Source organism: Macrosteles quadrilineatus, unplaced genomic scaffold (assembly GCF_028750875.1).
Source record: "Macrosteles quadrilineatus isolate MER2022 unplaced genomic scaffold, UCM_ALF_1.0 Scaffold_2__2_contigs__length_208266976, whole genome shotgun sequence".
Classification (NCBI taxonomy): Eukaryota; Metazoa; Arthropoda; class Insecta; order Hemiptera; family Cicadellidae; genus Macrosteles; species Macrosteles quadrilineatus.
The window spans coordinates 73,450,787-73,472,496 of record NW_026542595.1 but is presented as its reverse complement, the minus strand read 5'-3'; the positions used below and the strand labels follow the sequence as shown (position 1 = coordinate 73,472,496).

At 35.2% G+C, this 21,710-nt stretch overlaps 2 protein-coding genes across 2 annotated transcripts in view; both read right to left on the bottom strand.

Annotated features, from left to right (window-relative positions):
* Nucleotides 1-21,710, bottom strand: part of LOC128987486 (brain tumor protein) — a 331,844-nt gene that overhangs the window by 302,178 nt on the left and 7,956 nt on the right. The gene's annotated exons all lie outside the window — the stretch shown is intronic.
* LOC128984426 (uncharacterized) lies at nt 1,636-3,807 on the bottom strand. Its single transcript, XM_054403745.1, has one exon. The coding sequence runs from the start codon at nt 3,805-3,807 to the stop codon at nt 1,636-1,638; it is 2,172 nt and encodes a 723-aa protein (XP_054259720.1).

Below are 21,710 nucleotides of genomic sequence, written 5' to 3'. Positions count from 1 at the left end.
TTAGAGAATGTCAATGAACCACTAGACAAAATTATGGTAAAATCCCCTATTATTTAATTTCAGGTGTGGTTATGGTGCTACAATGTACCATAATCCCCCAAAAGGCCTAAAGTTTTATCATTTAGTAAAACAAGACAAGAAATTCTGTTAAAACTGGAGATGCAGAATGATTCCCAAAAAACTCCATTTATTTAATAATTCAACGATCAACCACTATAGCCTAGATATAATGATATGTATTTGATTGATTGATACCTTATTCCAAACAGAAGCAGGTTCTCTGATGTCTACCTAAAACAAAAAATGATACATTAATTGATATTCATCTCAGATTACATACAAATAACACATTTTGTTAAATTACTCATTTTACTCAAATTCAATTAAAATTGTTGCGGCGCGTGATGCGCCAATGTTTTGGTAACAAAAAAAGAACTGACACTTTAAAAACGAACTATGAATTTATTGATATGGAAATGAACAACTGATATTAGTGGACTGTATAAATGAACTGTGATGAATAAATTGCTATAATGAACTAATGCGAATGTACTATTGATGAACTAAACTAATGAAATACGTGGAGGGATCTGCCTCACACGTCCTATCCCAAGCTATGGTAAACGAACAATGTCGCTCGATGATACCCTGACAAAAGACTCCTCCCTCACTCAGTATGTGGTTACAGATTTCTAAGAACTGGTGAGGAAGGGTCCGTCCTTTCGCAGAAGGACGATGTTTATGACTGTGTTTAACGCCAACAAGTGACATGAATAGCAGGAAGTATGTTAGAATTTAACAACACATGTGATATGAATTGGTTAACTATTTACTTACAATATTACTTACACTAAGAACATAAATAAAACAATTAACAATCATGATACTAAACATTCTCCCCCCTTGAAAGTGGGAATGCTTTCAACTATTTAAATATTGAATGATTATAACCTAAATAAAATTGATATGTTAAGTTACTGTAGAAGGGCAATTACAAACAATTCGATAAAAATGGCAATTGCGATGATACGCAAATAAAAACCTTGAATGTTGACTATAAGGTGGAGACTAATCAACTACAGACTTTTACTAATGAATCAATAATAATATTATATAATGTGCAAAATGCTATACAAATATACGATTTATGAAATGTTAAACTAAAGCAGTTTGAAGTTACGATTAACAAAAATAAAACTCATACTAAAGGCTCAAATTAAATTACTAAAATACTATACACATACATTGATTATGAAATACAATTATAACAGCAATGCAACAATTCGATGAACAAAGTACTTGAGCGAAAGAAACACATTTAAATAAATAATGAAAATGACTACTTTGTTTAACCAATTCTAAACACGATTGATTGATGCTAATCCAAATCATCCAATATTGACAAATGAATACATAATTGTAAAAATTGATATTTTACATTATAACGTGATATAAATCCTAACTAGCCTTTGTTGATAAATGAATATGCAATGAATTAAATTGAAATCATAAATAACGATTATAACTAGACTACCATGAAATATTGCTACACTATATACATGAAGTGCAACACTGATCACTCACTTTCACTATGATTGACCATTTTGGTTGACACATGACACAATATCACTAGGATCAATGGTGATGGTGCGGTGGTGGCTGACAGCTGTTTTGATGACACTGTTGCTGTCTTGACTGTGGCCACCATGACCTTGCTGTGGGCTTGGAGATGGACGTCAATGGACCTCGCAGTTTCCCACTGGTGAAGTGTCGGTTGTCATCTCTGATGATCGCCCGCTGATTAGAATGGAAGTTGGAGGCTTGTGATCTCCATTGCTGATCCACTGACCTCCCTAAGTTGGTAGCGTTGACAGAATGAGGTGTAGACATATCTCCGTAGTTGCTGACGGTGAGGTGACAGTGTGAACGTAGAGTTGGACTGTGATTTGTTTTAACTTTTCCAGAAGCGACCCATCCAAGAGATGTCTTCTGAAGAAGTGGTCCATTTTGGTGCAGCCTCATTTGTCCTATGTTCAAGAGATGGAAAAATAGTTCGGCCCCGATAAGCATGTCGATCGGACCAGGTGTGTTGAATCGAAAGTCTGCTAAGTTTAATGATGGTGGTATCTGCCAGTTGTCCGTGTTCATCTCTATACGTGGTAGGTGATGGGTGATTTTTGGAATTACTAGGCAGTCTATTGAAGTCTTGTAAGCTGTGTGTTGAGAATGAAGTTTGCAGACGACAGAGCTAGAAGTGTTTGCCTGTTGTTCACTGATCCCACTTACGATGGTAGACGTTTTGTGTTTGTGCAATCTTAACTTATCTGCCATGTTTTCTGTGATGAAGTTAGATTGTGAAGCTGAATCTAATAGTACTCTGCATTGGTGCTTGTTGCCTTCATTATCTTCTACGTCGACCAATGCAGTGGGTAGTACTACTTGAAGGTTGTCACAGTGAGATGCAAGTGTTGTTGTCATGAAAGATGTACTATGATTGTTTGGTTGTTCTTCTGTAGATTGGTCGATGATGTGATGATTTTCAGTGTCCGAGTCAAAATGTAACATTGTGTTGTGTTTATTGTTACACACTTTGCAGGCTCCTGCTTGACAGTCTTTAATTTTGTGTGATTTTGAGAAGCAGTTTATGCACATACCTAGCTCCTTGATACTGGAATACCGGTCTGTGGGCTTCAGTGACTTGAACTGATTACATTGGAATATCTTGTGATTGCCATTGCAATATGGACATGTTACACTACTGCTGCTGGTAACTAGAGTAGTGTGTTGTCTGACGTGAGGTAGCATTTGGTTGCTATAACTATGTGGACTACCACTTGACTGCTTGCTATGACTATTGCTTATGGTGTTATGTCTATTGTGATGTAGCATTTTGTTGCTATGACTATATGGACTAGTGGATTGATCGCTATGATTCAAGTCGATTGCTTCTAATGTTTGACATCTAGATTTTAGGAATGTTATGAAATTTGAGAATGTTGGTACATCTGACGATACAATGTGGCTCTCCCAAAGTCTAAGTGTAGGGTGGTCAAGCTTCTTGGTCAATGTAAATATCAATAAAGTATCCCAACTTTGCACTGGATGACCTAGGTTTTCTAGAGCACGTAAATGCTTGTTTACAGAATCTATTAATGATCTTAACTCTAATCCAGATTCCCTTTCAATTTTGTTGATGTTGTATAGAGAAGCTATGTGATTGTTGATGAGGATTCTTTTATTTTCAAACCTTTCCTTAAGTAGGGACCAAGCAGTCGTGTAGTTTACTGAGGTAACTTCTAAGGATTCTATGACGCTGATAGCTGGACCGTGAAGTGATGTTTTGAGGTAATGAAACTTTTGTGTGTCTGTTAGTGACGTGTTGTCATGGACGAGAGAATGAAATATTTCTTGGAACGATGTCCACTCCTCGTATTTTCCACCAAATGTAGGGAGTTTTATAGTAGGCAACTTTACACTAATTGATGAATTATTAGAAACTACCGAGCTAGATGGGGTTGAAATTGGTTGGTTGTCAGTGAGGAGAGCTTCTGCTTGGGCAATCAATTCAAAATAAGTGTTTTCAAACGATTCCCTTTCAGCTTCGTGATCTGATTCAGAATCAAGAAGTTCTATGTCTCCTTGTATCTGTTCAAATTCTTGTACAAGAGGTTGAAATAGGGCTAGTCTACTTTTTAACTGGGACAAGTCATTATCTACTATTGCATCTACATACTTTTTAAATCTAGTAAGCTTGGCTTTGGTCTGTCCTCGCTTTTGGCATAATGTTTTTAACTGCTGTTCTGTCATATTCTTTGTGTGCAAATAGGCTTGTAAAGAGATGAATGCTGTTTGAAGCAGAACGTGATGAGGTTGATAATGACTTACGGTGCTGCAGCTGAGTTAATCCAATCACTGGACACTAAATCCCTGGACACTAAGTCACTGGTCACTGAGTCACTTGAAGACGAACTGTTCACTGAAGTCGCGACGGAGACGGCTCGACACGTTCCGACTACGAAACTATAATGTGTACGGTACGATTGTTCCACGCGATCACTGATACATAATCGCGGCTCGATGGACCATGTTGCGGCGCGTGATGCGCCAATGTTTTGGTAACAAAAAAAGAACTGACACTTTAAAAACGAACTATGAATTTATTGATATGGAAATGAACAACTGATATTAGTGGACTGTATAAATGAACTGTGATGAATAAATTGCTATAATGAACTAATGCGAATGTACTATTGATGAACTAAACTAATGAAATACGTGGAGGGATCTGCCTCACACGTCCTATCCCAAGCTATGGTAAACGAACAATGTCGCTCGATGATACCCTGACAAAAGACTCCTCCCTCACTCAGTATGTGGTTACAGATTTCTAAGAACTGGTGAGGAAGGGTCCGTCCTTTCGCAGAAGGACGATGTTTATGACTGTGTTTAACGCCAACAAGTGACATGAATAGCAGGAAGTATGTTAGAATTTAACAACACATGTGATATGAATTGGTTAACTATTTACTTACAATATTACTTACACTAAGAACATAAATAAAACAATTAACAATCATGATACTAAACAAAAATATTTCGAAAATTTCTGCTACATTTACATTTACTTGACTATTATGCGTTGGGAAAACGTTAAAGCTGCCTTCGTCACTTTATTACTCGTAAGCTACGGCTGTCAACTAGGAGACCGGATACCAAGTCAAAAGAGTTCAACTGTAGCACTTGACATTGGACACGCGGCTCGGCGAGGCCGTGGGCGGAGGTCAACACCCGACTGTAAAGTGTTATCACTCTTATCACTTGACCTCTTGACCTCCGGGGCTAATTGATTAGTGACCTCTGCTTATCATCGCCAACGGCCCGGAGTGATAACACTAACACTGGTGACAGAAACCGTGTGAGTTTTAACACTCAGCACGTGTTTATTGATGTAGTTCATGAGTTATATTCATTGTTTGGGAACAAAGGAGCACAGCAGGACAACAGGTTTATCAATGTTTTATGATTGTAACGTATATTTTAAGGATAAATATATAATTATTCCAAAGCTGATAGAAAGTTTACCTTGGAGCCGTTAAATTTCCGTAATTACTTTTGGCAAATTGATTAGACGGTGCAATGACTTTGATCGGAGCGTTAACGAACGAAATTTTCTCAATTTCTACACCAAGCGTATTAATTTAATTATGAAGGAAATATTTATATTCTACAGTTAATTTCCCATCCTTGATATTTCCGTAACATTTAGCAGTTGCGTTCTCAAATGCAAAAGTGCAATTAAGGTGTGTGTGAAATAAACGTAAACCGTAAACAATAAATATTTCACAAGATATGAGAAATTTAGGTCGAAATTCTTAATTTTTTCAATATAATGTAAACATACAAACTTGAAATCACTCTCTGACATACCATAACTAAAATAGGGAATTTCTAAATACAAAACAAACTCTATCATTTGTTACTGTTCTTTCACAAAAAGTAAAAAAATTGAGAGGGAAACTTGTGAAGTAGTATAATAGTGGATTAGAGAACATATTAGAGCTATCACTGGTTGATATGTACCTACTTACACAAACATGCAGTATATAATTTTTTTATTGCCTAGGATAGCTATCACAAAATACTGAGAGGTGTTTTAGTTGAGTGGGTGGGAGGCATAGACTATAGAGGATATAATAGAGCTATCATCGCCCACCAGTGACTGCATAGTACACACACATACTTGAAGCAGTAGCTTGTAGAAGATATTACTTCCTTGTGGAGACTCTAGCTTCACAAAACACTAACAGTAATTTATTCACTTTTAATCTCACCATACACAAACCCATCATTGTAGTTCGTTAATGGAGTTATCCATATTTAGACTTACCCTTGATGGAATATCAATCTATTTTGACACGTGCATTTTCCATGGTTGGCGCTCGTTCATATTTAGAATATAATTAGCCTATACTGAATCCTGAATAATAAAAGCTATTATTAAAAAGCAGTTCTCAAGCTGTATAAAAATAATTACAAATGATAGTGTAATAAATAAGTATTTAAAGTCTAATTGGTCTATAAACGCTATATCAATCTTAAAATACTAAAACCGTACCAACAATATTTTCTTAATGTCATATTTGAATGAGAAGTTATGGGGGTCGGATTTGTAAATCGTGTTTCAGCAAAGTGACGTCATAACTGGCGCCAGGTTAACAAGGACAAACTGCCCAACGACAACAGAGAACCTACAATAATCCTGGGACTGGTGTGTAAAACATGGGTGTAAAACATGGGTATCTGAATCGGTGGTGTAAACTTTTGAAATAATTTGTTGTTAAGAATATTGTTTTAAATTCAAAATAATTGTAAAATTTGAATTAGCTAATTTCAAATTTGAATTTTTTACTTAATAATTATTAACACCTAATGTAATTTCTGACAACAAACATACATTTACGAGAAGACTACAAAAAACCCGATAAACATTGTGCTCCAAGGAATTGTCATTATGATAAAAGTTAAACAACGTAGAAAACATTACAATGAAACTGTCAGTGTAGGCTAACTGTTTATGCGCGGTATTATAAAGATGAACTATCATAACCTGCAGCATTGGGGTTAAAATTTTGTATATTATTTCGTTTTGAACAATACTATTGCACAAGTGTTACAACAATATATCTATAAGACAAATTTTGAAGGAATACATTGTTTAGATAGCTCACACCAGGTAGAATACAGTTGTTACACAAAATCATGTATAGCAACAAGGAGAAGGCTAGATGATCGTTCAGAACTGTTACACGATTGTCTGAGGCATCTTGGGCTCCTAGTAGACAAACTGTGGTCACGTGGTTAACAAAAGAGAAACTATTCAACACAGTTAAACTAATCTCTGAGGCAGCTTGGGCTGCTAGTAGACAACTGTGGTCACGTGGTTAACAAAAGAGAAACTGTTCAACACAGTTAAACAATTGTCTGAGGCATCTTGGGCTCCTAGTATACAAACTGTGGTCACGTGGTTAACAAAAGAGAAACTGTTCAACACAGTAAAACAATTGTCTGAGGCATCTTGGGCTCCTAGTATACAAACTGTGGTCACGTGGTTAACAAAAGATAAACTGTTCAACACAGTTAAACAATTGTCTGAGGCAGCTTGGGCTCCTAGTAGACAAACTGTGGTCACGTGGTTAACAAAAGAGAAACTGTTCAACACAGTTAAAAAATTGTCTGAGGCATCTTGGGCTCCTAGTATACAAACTGTGGTCACGTGGTTAACAAAAGATAAACTGTTCAACACAGTAAAACAATTGTCTGAGGCATCTTGGGCTCCTAGTATACAAACTGTGGTCACGTGGTTAACAAAAGAGAAACTGTTCAACACAGTAAAACAATTGTCTAAGGCATCTTGGGCTCCTAGTATACAAACTGTGGTCACGTGGTTAACAAAAGATAAACTGTTCAACACAGTAAAACAATTGTCTGAGGCATCTTGGGCTCCTAGTATACAAACTGCGGTCACGTAGTTAACAAAAGAGAAACTGTTCAACACAGTAAAACAATTGTCTGAGGCATCTTGGGCTCCTAGTATACAAACTGTGGTCACGTGGTTAACAAAAGATAAACTGTTCAACACAGTTAAACAATTGTCTGAGGCATCTTGGGCTCCTAGTATACAAACTGCGGTCACGTGGTTAACCAAAGATAAACTGTTCAACACAGTAAAACAATTATCTGAGGCAGCTTAGGCTCCTAGTAGACAAACTGTGGTCACGTGGCTAACAAAAGATAAACTGTTCAACACAGTAAAACAGTTATCTGAGGTAGCTTGGGCTCCTAGTAGATAAACTGTGGTCACGTGGTTAACAAAAGATAAACTGTTCAACACAGTTAAACAAATGTCTGAGGCAGCTTGGGCTCCTAGTAGACAAACTGTAGTCACGTGGTAACAAAAGAGAAACCTTTCAACACAGTTAAACAATTATTTGAGGCAACCTGGTCTCCTAGTATACAAACTGTAGTCACGTGGTAACAAAAGAGAAACCTTTCAACACAGTTAAACAATTATCTGAGGCAACCTGGTCTCCTAGTACACAAACTGTAGTCACGTGGTAACAAAAGATAAACCTTTCAACACAGTTAAACAATTATTTGAGGCTGCTTGGGCTGCTAGTAGACAAACTGTGGTCACGTAGTTAACAAAAGAGAAACCTTTCAACACAGTTAAACAATTGTCTGAGGCAGCTTGGGCTGCTAGTAGACAAACTGTGGTCACGTGGTTAACAAAAGAGAAACCTTTCAACACAGTTAAACAATTATTTGAGGCAGCTTGGGCTTTTAGTACACAAACTGTAGTCACGTGGTAACAAAAGAGAAACCTTTCAACACAGTTAAACAATTATCTGAGGCAGCTTGGGCTCTTAGTACACAAACTGTAGTCACGTGGTAACAAAAGAGAAACCTTTCAACACAGTTAAACAATTATTTGAGGCAGCTTGGGCTGCTAGTAGACAAACTGTGGTCACGTGGTTAACAAAAGAGAAACCTTTCAACACAGTTAAACAATTATTTGAGGCAGCTTGGGCTTTTAGTACACAAACTGTAGTCACGTGGTAACAAAAGAGAAACCTTTCAACACAGTTAAACAATTGTCTGAGGCAGCTTGGGCTCTTAGTACACAAACTGTAGTCACGTGGTAACAAAAGAGAAACCTTTCAACACAGTTAAACAATTATTTGAGGCAGCTTGGGCTTTTAGTAGACAAACTGTGGTCACGTGGTTAACAAAAGAGAAACCTTTCAACACGGTTAAACAATTATCTGAGGCAACCTGGTCTCCTAGTACACAAACTGTAGTCACGTGGTAACAAAAGAGAAACCTTTCAACACAGTTAAACAATTATTTGAGGCTGCTTGGGCTGCTAGTAGACAAACTGTGGTCACGTAGTTAACAAAAGAGAAACCTTTCAACACGGTTAAACAATTATTTGAGGCAGCTTGGGCTTTTAGTAGACAAACTGTGGTCACGTAGTTAACAAAAGAGAAACCTTTCAACACAGTTAAACAATTATTTGAGGCAGCTTGGGCTTTTAGTAGACAAACTGTGGTCACGTGGTTAACAAAAGAGAAACTGTTCAACACAGTTAAACAATTATCTAAAGTAACTTGGGCTGCTAGTATACAAACTGTGGTCACGTAGTTAACAAAAGAGAAACCTTTCAACACAGTTAAACAATTATTTAAGGCTGCTTGGGCTGCTAGTAGACAAACTGTGGTCACGTAGTTAACAAAAGAGAAACCTTTCAACACAGTTAAACAATTATCTGAGGTAACTTGGGCTGCTAGTAGACAAACTGTGGTCACGTGGTTAACAACAGAGAAACTATTCAACACGCAACGTCCTTCACGCTGTTGCGTTGTTTACACGTTTTGTGTTGTGTTTAATGTTATTTTACTATTTTGTTGTGTTCATGTATGTTGTGTTGCTATGTGTTATGTATATATGCTTCGTTTTACTTTTGTCTTATGTTTAACTATGTTGCATTGCTATGTCTTGTGTTGGTTTTGACTGTGTTGCTATACGTTTTTCTGAGTTCTGTAGTCTTGCTATCTTGTGATGTTTGGTCTTTGCATTCTGCTGCTATTTTTGTTCTGATAATTATTGCTTGGTGTATTGATTTACTTGATTTTCCAGGTCGCAGCCCTGATTGGTTCAAGTCGATCATCTAACATTGCTGATTTTTAATTGGATCTATTGGAGATACAAACAATGCATCGTATCTAAAGTTTCAATTGCGGCAATACTGTCCTGTAAGCCACTGAAAACTTCGATATTTAATGTGTGTATGTAATTAACAGTGTGAGTGTTGATTCGTTGATATCCTGTGTTAATATAAAAATGTTTGTTAAAGTTATATTAATTGTTGATTATTTTTATGCCAATTAAAAAATCAGCCAGCAGTTCAATGTTTAGCATAGTCAGTTATTATGGTTTGAAAGCTGTCCCTCCCTACATTCTCATTCGGGGTTTTAAATGTCTAAATAAAATTACCAGGTCATCAGTACTACGTATAAATACCAATATTAATACATTAAGAGATTTTAATGTTATTTATGAATGAATAATATGTAAGTAGTACAAAACTCTGTCACAGTTGAGTCAAATGAAGAAGTTTAGTCCAGAAGAAGGGAAGTGTTGTTAATCAGTGGATCGAGAAGTTTGTCTACTTTAGCATAATTTCAAAAGCAAAGTTGTAAGTTTAATGGAAAAGTTGCAATAATCTTTCATAACGCCTAAAAAGTAATTGTTGATAACGTCAGCAGCACGATAGCGTGCCTAAATTTAGTTCTGAACTTACTTATTTATTTACTCATTATTTTACTGTCCAGATGATCATATAATGACTTATTTTCTACTCCTAACTTACTCACTTAATGGTTACGCAACATCAGCAGGGACGATAACAAATACTCTACTCCTTTACGAAAAAACTTATTGGCAATTCCTAAATCTACCTGGATTTGGATAAAACAAAACAATGTTTAGTCGAAGTAAATGCTATCCATCTAAGCTTATCTATGCTATATATATATATATGTACCAACCAATTCACTTTGTGTGATTCAATTAATTAACCTAAGATAACTTAATGCGACAGGCTAGTTTAGTGATAGTCTATACTGTAGTTAAGAACTATTTTACACATAACCTTATAGTTTCATTTAAAATTACTTAGCAATTAGGAAGGAAACATGTCTTCTTATACCATAACTAAATATCCAGCATAAGTATATACATTTTTAAGCAGTATATTAATACACCGTCATTTAAAACACTATGATTCCCATATCGTATATTTCCAACGGTTTTCACAGAGGGAATGTGTTGAACGATTAAACACATCCATACAATAAAAGGGTTACAAATTAAAAATCTACCTCTTTAAGATGCAAATTAACGACCAAATGACGTATCAAGTGACTCGAATGAAAGGATAAAAGCTGGTGGCAATCTATAGTACCAGAGCGAAGAAACAACTATTGAGAACTAACGGTGTGGAAGTTTAAATAGAAGCACTTCTTACTTCTTTGACACAGCGGATATAGACTCTACCAATTGCTTGAACGCCGCGGGCGGTGAGGGGGGGAGGGGTTGATCGTGGGAATCTAAACGGGATCTTACGTTGACAAAAAGGGTTTTGGGCGACTCCGACTGTCTTACATACTGACTTATTCACAAGCACGAGTGTCGACTGTTGACCCTTTCCTGAGGCTAATTCATTTCCAGGACATGAATTCTTGACGTTTTGTTGTTATAATATTCTAAATTAAACTTTCACCATTAAAAAATGGGTGACTTTCACTTATATTATTCGAAAATTAAAGCCATACGTCGCCGGAAAAATGTACCCTGAATTAAATATTACTAATATTTACTTACAAATGCTTGTACTTTTTAACCAAGTATTTCAGTTCACATACCTAACTCTTAAGAGTAAATACACAAAGAATGAGATGAATTTAAAGGATTTTTTCAAACAGGAATTAAAACTTTTCTTATACATATTATTTCTTTTTTTTACTAAGATTATTGTGAAAGGTTAAGTTCAACTTTGTACCTGCTCTCTTCCGACATTACCATTCAAATTTCTCAAACTAGCCCTCTAGAAAAACCCAAAGAACACAAAAATGACCCAGTATAATGCTTGGAATAATTCATTGTTTAAACCTTAATATCTTTTCATACAGTGATAGAAGAATAAGGTGTATGCAACTTTTGACATATCATGAGAAATCCTAATGCCATTATAAAACAGGCCACTCAAAAAGAGAGTTGGTTGGAAGTATATTCAAAAGTCACTTCAAGTTAAGATAAACTTCCGTGTGTGGGAAGTCATTCTTTTTCAAGAGATTGTCTTTATAACTTCTATTGTTGAAACCGAGTCGCTTTTTATTACCTCCAACCTGATAAATTTATATGTCTTGGCAAAATGGTTTGGTTGTGATGTACTCATTAATTACATTGTATACACTGAATACTTAGGCAAACATGGATTATTTTTTCGCAAATGAACTTGCATAATTTTTTTTGTTTTTATTGACCTTTAAGGAAATTACTACATTTAAAATGGATATTTAAGATTGCTCCTTTGCTTAAAAAACAGGAAGTTTGGTCAATTATATGAGCAAAGCTTGGATCTAGCGTTATAAAGGAAAGATTCTCAGTGTATTTTAATTTGAATATTTTAAAAGACAAATTAATGCAAATAAATTGTACCGAAGCTTTTTAAAACAACGAATTATCTCTGCAGGCTTTTCTTGGGCTAGGGGAAACATAAGGCTCGAGTTACAAGAATTACAATATAGTGACGACAATCCACTCATTAAACATACTATTCTTAGATTTATTATAAACAGATCACCTGTACACGATTGTAAGGTCGACTTCTTCCGATTTACGAAGAGAACGTTTTTTGTTATTTAAATATGATAATTGTTTCTTGTTATTTAATCAATTTCATATTATTTAAGCAAATAAATCAGTTTATAAGCTGTTGCCAGTTTCGTTAAATTTACACTCACATGAGTGTATGCGTTTTTTTCTCACTCATATTCACTTTTTCCATTTCAAATTAATGTCCTCCACTGAAGAGAATGGTCTTATAATATGCCTAAAGTACAGTGAATGTCACAAACTGCTTTTTTGAACTACCATATATACCAATATACCAATATTACCAGTGATCACTTGAGGCCAACCAATCAATATTTTGTCAATCTTATGTATTCGCTGACCCATGTATATAACCGTTTAAAATTCAAATCAGGGTTTTTACTGACCTATATAAAGGTAACCCTGCAGCTTTTGACTTCCTTGGTCCCCTCGCCCCTCGGTCTGGCGATGGTCGGGGCGGATCCCCCGTCTGACAAACAAGCAAGTCTGAGACTTCCTGGCGGCAAAAAACCAACCACGACGACAAAAACCGCAGCATTCTGGGTGGTCTACCGCTCTGTAGACTGTAGACTGCTAGAGTTGTAGACTATACATGCTGCAGGACCAATAGTGTACAGAGGAACAAGAAATAGTAGGATACACAAGATGCAGAAGTCACTGTCAATATAAGCTGTGTAGGTTGTATAGCCTATGGCTACTGCGTGGTTTTTCGTCCTATAAACATGAACCGTGTTAAACTTCATGTCTGGTCATACTTAAATCTTCTTGATGTCGAATAAATATTTTGCCATAACCGTAAGTGTTTACTATAAACAGTCTATATATTATGTATTTAGTATGTATGATATTTAGGAATTCCTATATTTTTCTTAGGCGTACCTTAAAAAATACACCAGAATGTATATTTTACAAACCAATTATAGAATCCGGCCTAAAACTAGAGAACCAACTCAGTTCAATTATTTGAACATACAATAGATATTCAGGTCAACTTAGAATAATTTGATACCTGAACGTTGACTTTGAACTTCATTATTGTGATATTTACATAACTCTTTGTCTATAGGACGATCAAATTAAAGGTATTTCAACAATATATTAAGCATTAGTTGCTGTAAAAATAGTTTTTTAAGTTGGTTGTAATGGATGTTGGTAATATTACTTTTTCAAAAAGAATCTACTGTGTATAAAAAGAAATTGTAACAAAAAAGATAGCAAGCCTACGAGTACATTAATAAAATCTATGAAAAACTCTAATCTTCTTACTAAAAGTAAAGCATGTTTGAAAGGCTAATATTTGTTGTTTATTTTTAAAAATCCAATATGAAAACTAATAAACGAAATACAGTACGGTCTCCAAGCAAAACGGAGACAGCCCGGCTGAGCTGCTAAGCAATATAGGTACAGAGGGGTTGTGCGTATTGCAGCCAACTTCCTCCAGGCGCCAATACGATCCCCGCTCATGTGTATCGTAGCTACAGTATTGCAAATTAGAAAATTGACGAAGATAATTGTATATAAGAACGCCATTATAATAGTAGGTTAATAGAATAAATTAAATTTATCAAAAGTTTTAATAATTAATTTAATTTTGTTTGAGTTAAGCCTCCGAATCACTGATCAATACGTGTACTGGTGAAATTACCTGCTGTCAAGTGATCCTTTTGACCTTGAAAGGCGACCGGTTTCGACCCTCACGGGGTCATCTTCAGGCGGACGTCGTCATCGTCTTTTCGTTCTTGCGAACACGTCGTTTTTTAAAAAACATTGAGGTTTACAGTTTTTAACATTTAAAACACTTAACACAAAACACGAAAAATGGCCAATAACTATTGTTAATAGTAATAATAGTTATTGGCCATTTTTCGTGTAACATTTTCCTTCGTCACGTCGCGTCAGTTCAGATCGTACTTCTGTGCCAATTAATGAACCCTCTAGCATAGTTTTGAGAAATTGACTGTGGGGTTACTGATAAAGCTGGAATTCCTTGACATGGGGGATGTCAGTTAGTTGTCTCGGCCTTATCAATAACATAAAGTTGTCAATATAATCTCTCTACGGAATGTTAGGTGTAGTGGAATACATGAAGTAAAGTTGGCTTTTATTCCTGAACTGTTAGGGGCCTCCTAGTTCATATGATCTTGGCGGCTTCATTGGCAAGAAATAATGCAAATGACATAGCAATGGAACATTTCCAAAAAGCAAAAATACTGTAAAATGGCTGTTACGTATATATTGACGTTTACATATTGTTAATCAACGTATATGATAAATACTTTAATCCTTTAATACGTTTTTTTATGGCGACCATTCATAGTAGGTAAGCCAAGTATGAATGGAGATGAGTGTAGATGTGTGTTTGTGATGAGTGGCGCGATCTTGAAGTCTTGTTAGTGACTAAGGCCGACATTCCTTAGATTCAGCTGTTAATTAATAGCCCATACAGCGAATGGCAACCAAGGGACCTACAGTTTATAGTTTAATTGGAACGAATTTTTTTTTACATTGGTATTTATGAATTGGTATAATTATCAGGATAGCACTGCGGGTAGTCGTAGTACTCACTCGTGCGGACGTTAATCCACACCAGGGAGTATCGCATCCACAGCGCATTCCTATAAATATCCACAATTTGTGACCTCCTAGTAGCTGGATTACAGGATGACACCACCCGTCCCAGTCAAAGGATTATGTGATCTAGTTTAAAAGGAATATGACCTTTCTGTCATGACAGTAGCTGCTTAAATAGTATTTTCTCTTTGTACCATATTCTACAGCCAAAATTTCGTGTTATATTTAATACTGTTACTAATTCAGTGCGCCAAAGTCCGTAATATAGGCAGGTGCAAATAATTTGTCAAGATAGGTACCATTTTAGGCAATGTTTCTAAGTTTGGATTTTATTAGACACAGTAAGAGCAGATATTTCTACATAAATATTTGATATTTTGTAGAATAATATGATAAAATGTAGGCAAAAAAGGTGAAAAAGGCACACACCAACCCGTATAATAGATATAAGATAGTTCAATAAGAAATAATTTAAGAATTGCTGTGATAAAAGGATTTTCCACTGATTCCGTAATGGAATGTTATATTGCAAAACATGGCATGATAAAGAAGAAAATCAATTTTAAAATCAGAAAATAACATTGCAAATACTTATTTGGTAGAATTCAACTCCCAATAAATATGTGTTGTTTGAAATACAATTTAAAAATGAACAGCTGTTTAATTAAAAAGTATTATTCTCATGGCCAAAATGTAAACAACTCTGTGGAGGGATCTTTAAAGGCTTCTGGGGCAGAGTCCTAAGGGATTTTGCTTAGTTTTTCTTTTGATAACTCATCTACAGACCAAGACCTTTCTTTGGACACCTCTACCAAGTTTCTACACCCAACCGTTCTCTCAAATTAGTGGGGACAAAGTTTCCAATTAAATATTTAGATTCCCCCGTGTTAATCTTATGGGAGAAACTCCAACTTTGATGGCCTGTGGGGCAAAGCCCGAGGATTGTTACTACATGAATTGGTGAAAGGGGGCGTCTACACAACAAATATTTTATTTTGACACGTCGTTTGTAAAAATCCGTCCATTATGAACGGAGGAGTAGTGTTTTTTAGAAATCGCCTTCACGTATTATATATAAGGATAAAATCAAAATCGAAAAAATTGACTTAGCCCCTTCTTTCAGTAAGCCCTTCACTTACGTGCACATTTGTGAAAATCATATACAGACAGACAGAAAATCAGGCATTTTAAACAAATGTGTGTAAGATGTTTTGCATTATTTTTACATAAGGAACAAATAATATACAAAGCGTTCCAAAGAGTTTGTACACCCTGTACACTACAACCCATCCCCTTGTCGGATTTATTACCGAACATTTAGTACCTTTGACTGAAGTTTGAACCATTATGTGTTTTCTTAATGTAATAAAAATGGAATGAATCTTAAGATTTTTGAAATAAACTGTTCGACGGAAAACAAAGTAGATATTGGACAAATTGAAATATAAATTAACAAGTAAGGTTATTGAACAACTAAAAATGTTTATTCACTTTACTTTGACTAATTAAATAAATATATGGTAAACTTAATTGGTGTGACTTACTACTGTGGGGTGTGCTAAGGTAACAGGTTCTATTTCCGAAATATGCAAAAATGCAATTTTTGGTTGGGATTCTATGATTTTTGATACTACTGGCCATATTTCCAAACTAACTTCAGTGTAGTTGGGATAGGTCCGATTCTTGGCACTTCCACAATACATATATGTTTAAACAGCTATCACCAAAAAACACGTTATTTCAGTACATTGTACTATATTTCATTTTAAAATGCTACGGGTGCCAACATAATGAAAAAAATTAATCGTGTGTTATTAGTGTATTTAGTATGTCAAGGTGAGGGCTGCACGCTGCACCTGACCTTCCCATCATGCAACTCGACCACACACAAGTATACAACTTGCATGCATAACCGGGAAGGCGTTGTACGATTTCCACTAACGAATGGCGTCATCCTTTAAAGGGATTCCAATCACTGTTATAACTTCTGATCTTGAAATGTTTCTCCTGCATAAATATTGAGTTTTCTTAAATGTTCTTTAAAACATTTATAAAGTAAAGCAAGGAAATTGTTAGACTACAAAAAAGTTTGATATTTCTCTTATTCCTGTTTTTGAACAATTGAGAAAGTAAATATGATACTAAAAACCCCAGCCACAGAAAAACTACAGGCTAAACGAATTTCAATTTTTCTGATAGGCTTGTCACTAGACTATCTCCTAAAAATGTCATATAAATTCCATATTTAAATAATATCAATTTAATGAGTACTTAGATTTGCTGCTACAGGGAAGGTAGTAATGTGTGTGTGTTTTAGGGACATGTTAATAGTTTAGTATGATATAAATAAAATTAGTACGTAAGATAAAAATGTCCACAAGAAAAACATCTAAAAAAGTTTCTTTTTCTCCAAAAGATTAACTTGGTAATTTTTAATTTACAGTTGCTAAATTATATGTTTTTTAAGGTCAAAAGTGGGTATACCAATTTTTACCCCTTAAATCCCCCCCCCCCTAAACCCAAGCCCCTGTTTCCATAGTCCGATCATGCTGGTTTATGAACTCGTTTAAATAAATGTAGGTTTACACGTTTATACAAGATTTCATCAAAATTGCATAGTTTTCGCTCGAGTTATTGTACCAAGGGACATATATAAATTTGAATGGATGGTGTTTTGACCTCAAAACGAAAAAGTTAATCGATCTCGGATTCAGGACTTACCATCAGCTCTCAGGTCATACAGAAGTAGCTTATTCCCTATATGGAAAATTCGTATATTTAACTGTTAACAAGAACGAAAATTCTGTCATTGAAGACAGAAAAAATACCTTTGGTGGTGTAATACAAGTGAAATAAAAGAGTGAAATATTACATCTCAGAATAAGCATGACACTAAACTTAAACGTAAGGCATATGTCAACTTTCCCTTGTTTTCTACCCTTACAGCTTTATTCGCTGTAGTATGAAATAAGTTTAAACAATCTGTAATTTGTCGTATACGGAAAGGTTCTGTTATATTAATGGCTGCAAATGGTTTTTTAAAAGGACAAATTAAAGGCAATTTAAAAATATTTCTAGGGAAGCTTCTGTTATTATGTTGTTTGAAAAAGTATTTTAAAGATACTTTTTCAAACAATCTAAAATATTTCCAGAACAAATTGAGATTTTCTAAACGTATGGGGTACTTCAACCAATTAAAGTTGTAGTCTTTATTTTAGGTGATTTGTCCAATGACAAAGGTATCCAGCTTGTTTGCTAACTAACTGTATCACACTTTGTGCAAATTAGCTGTAGTAAAACTAGGTTTAGATGTAGGTAAACTGGATGAAATACACTTCCTATCTAAATTTGGACTAAATACGAATATGTAAGGATTTGTTTGCAAGTACTCACGTAAAGGTGATATAAAGATTATTATCACCTGATACAAGTACTATAAGTCAAATCCAAAGAACGTCTTAGGACAGGCTCAACATCAAAGGACTTTTTGATCAATTGGCTTTTCTTCTATATTACCTAGTAAATGTTTAAAACTTATTATTTTATCCACAAGAAAGTCTTTTTTGCACGCATGTATACACATTTTAAATTTTTAGTCTCCAAAAAAAGCAACAGATTAGTTTTATTATAACATTTACTTTAGAACTACTGATTGACTGGTTAACTGGCGACGACCGTTAACCACACAAACGTTATATTTCAACTGTAATATCAACGTCTTATAAAGTGCTTGGATGTTTTGTGTAGTATATTAAAACGCCATTCCCCTGGGGGGACAATAAGGGAGTAAGTCTCCCCTCTTTTTATTACACTATATGTCCCACACCCTCAAGCGATTGTGGAAAACGACGTCTGGGTGCACGTTATTGTTATAAAGTGAAGAATATTTTAGTTTCATCATTACAATATCAAGAAGCCAGTTTAAGTTCAATACAATAGGATCTAAGGTCAAAGTACAAAGTCCAACCCCACAGAGGAGACGAACGACGAGGAAGTCTCAGTCTACGTTATGCCAAGGTACGTTAAACATGATAGTCATAGTGCGTTGTTGGTTAGTCAGGTTAAATTCAGTGTTAGACCGGCTAGTTATGTCTAAATCGTATAGGTTATGAGTAGGCAATTATTAAAGAAAACTAAACTATTTCATGGCGACGAGTATTTTAAAGTGAGTTTCTTTATTTTGTGCGCGCTTTTAAAAGTATATTTTTGCGTCAAGTGTTTCCTTTTTGTTGGTGAAAGAGAGAAGGAATATTCATTTTAACAAGGAACCGGCAAACGAGCAATTAACAATTAGCTAAATCCAGAAGCAACGGGTGAGAACAGTGAAGAAAGGAGTGGTTGTACTTGGGAACGGATTGAAGAAGGCAGGTCCAATAACAGCAACAGTTCCAAGATAACAGGTCCAGTATTGCCCTGCAAGCATTTCCAGTTCCAGTTACACCAGGTCGGTAAGCAGTTACCAAGAAGTAATAAGTTTTGGAACTGTTAAAAGTAACAGGTACAGAGAGATTTCTGTAAGTAGACACTGGTTGACTCACTGAAAGCACGTTGCACGGGTTGGATTGGATTAGTCATCACGGTGTCGTGTGCAAACTTTCTTGTCAGATATTGCAAAGTTTTGCTTAAATGTGCTTAAAACTGATTTTTAAACGTTTGAAGCTATTTAAAGTGAATAAAAGTGTTTTAATATACAAGAAAAGTATTGCCATAGAAGATTATTGAAGTATGTTTTGATTTAAATGATTTTTAGTGTAGGCCTAGGACTTGTACTATGGCCAAGAGCATCATCGGTAAGTTGTCAGAGTTTGATCCAGAGCAGGAATCTTTTGAAAATTTCTCTGAAAGGCTAGAAAACTTCTTTTTAGTAAATTCAGTTAAGGATGAAGATAAAAAGAAATATTTTATCTCGTTTATGGGGCCTAAAATGTATGCCACTTTGAAAAATCTCTTGGTTCCTAAGTTGCCTAAAGATGTAGCTTTTAAGGAAGCTTTGGAAGCTCTTCAAGCTCATTTTGCTCCGAAAAGGAATATTACATATGAACGTTTCCTTTTTAATAAGAGAAACCAGTTAGATAGTGAAACAATCTCGGAATATGGGGTTCAACTTAAAAAGCTAGCCTCAAAATGTAATTTTGACAGGTTTTTAGATGAGGCTCTCCGTGACAGATTTTTGTGTGGGTTGAAATCAGTTCAGATCCAGAGTAAATTATTAGCAGAGGGAGATAGTTTAACTTTTGAAAAAGCCCTATCTACTGCATTAGTCATGGAAGATGCGGAGCACAATGTCAAATATTTACATAAAAATAGTGCTGTTGAGGTAAACTTTGTTAGGAACAAAAGTTCCGCACCGAAGGTTAGGCCTAAAAGTACAGGCCAAGATGCTAGGCCTAAAGTGTGTTACAGGTGTCAGAAGGAGCATGATGCTTGGAGTTGTCCGTACAAGAAGTACGTATGTAATTTGTGTAAGCGAAAAGGTCACTTAGCGGCTGCTTGCCAACAGAGTAAATATAAAAGGTCTTCTTTTAAGTTTAAGCCTAAATCTAGGGTTAGCTATTGTGATGAAGATAACCTCAATCACACAATCTGTAGTGATGAGGATGATTCTGTTGATGGAGAGGAGTTGTATTTAAGTGATTTGACGGTAAATACCATAGCCTATGCTAATAGTTCTGGAACAAAGAATTTTATAGCAAAACTGTTTGTAAATAATGTACCATTGAACATGACTGTTGATACTGGAGCAGTAGTTAGTGTCTGCCCGGAGAAAATTTATTATGATAAATTGCAGCATGTAGTCCCAGCGTTAAAGCGTAGAAGTAGAGCTCAAGAAATTAGAAGATAATGGAATAATAAAACCTGTGACTCAGTCTGAGTGGGCCACGCCTTTGGTGGCGGTTCGAAAGGTTAATGGTACAGTTAGGCTATGTGGGTTTCACAGAATATAATTTCTATGTTAGGCCTATTAAAATGTTTCATTTACTGTATACAAGAAAGGTATATTATTAAAATTTGTACATAGGTCAATATCGTTGTTTAAAAGAAAAATAAAGTCTTGTGTTGATGTTGTATATCAAACTGTAATTTGAGGAAATAAATTGAATTTGAATGTAACCTTGTGTTATGATTAGGCCTACACTTAGTACACACAGTGAGAAATATTTCGTTCCCACACATGAGATAACTGTTTACATGATTGGTTGTACACTCTGCCCAACTGTATTATTAGCAAGGTCATCAACTTCTCATTTGATTAAACCATAGCAGGTTGTATTTAAAAGCACTCTAATGATCTTTAAAACCGTTGTACCTAGTAGATATAACGCCTCATTATACTTGTACGCAGAAACCGTTTCTTCTACATTTCTGTTTTTTTTTTTTAAGATTTGATACTTTTTGGGTTGCAAATGAATAAAATATTTTACAATTTTGCAAATATACTGTGATGTTTTTATTTACTTCGAATTATTTTCACACGTTTATTTTTATTACAGATTCAAATTTAACTGAACTAGTAGTTTCTTATAGATAGTCTTATCAATGACTTGTATTGTAGGTGATTAACATGTTACCCCTGCCAACGAAATACTAACTGATAGTAAGCCTAATACTGTAGTAATAATAACAAAATTGAATTTAACTTTTGTAAACAAAAAAACAAAGTGTAAAGTAAACAAATATAATTG

Excerpts from the sequence above, each read along its gene's own strand:
- LOC128984426 (XM_054403745.1), bottom strand. The coding sequence starts at position 3,807 with ATGACAGAACAGCAGTTAAAAACATTATGCCAAAAGCGAGGACAGACC.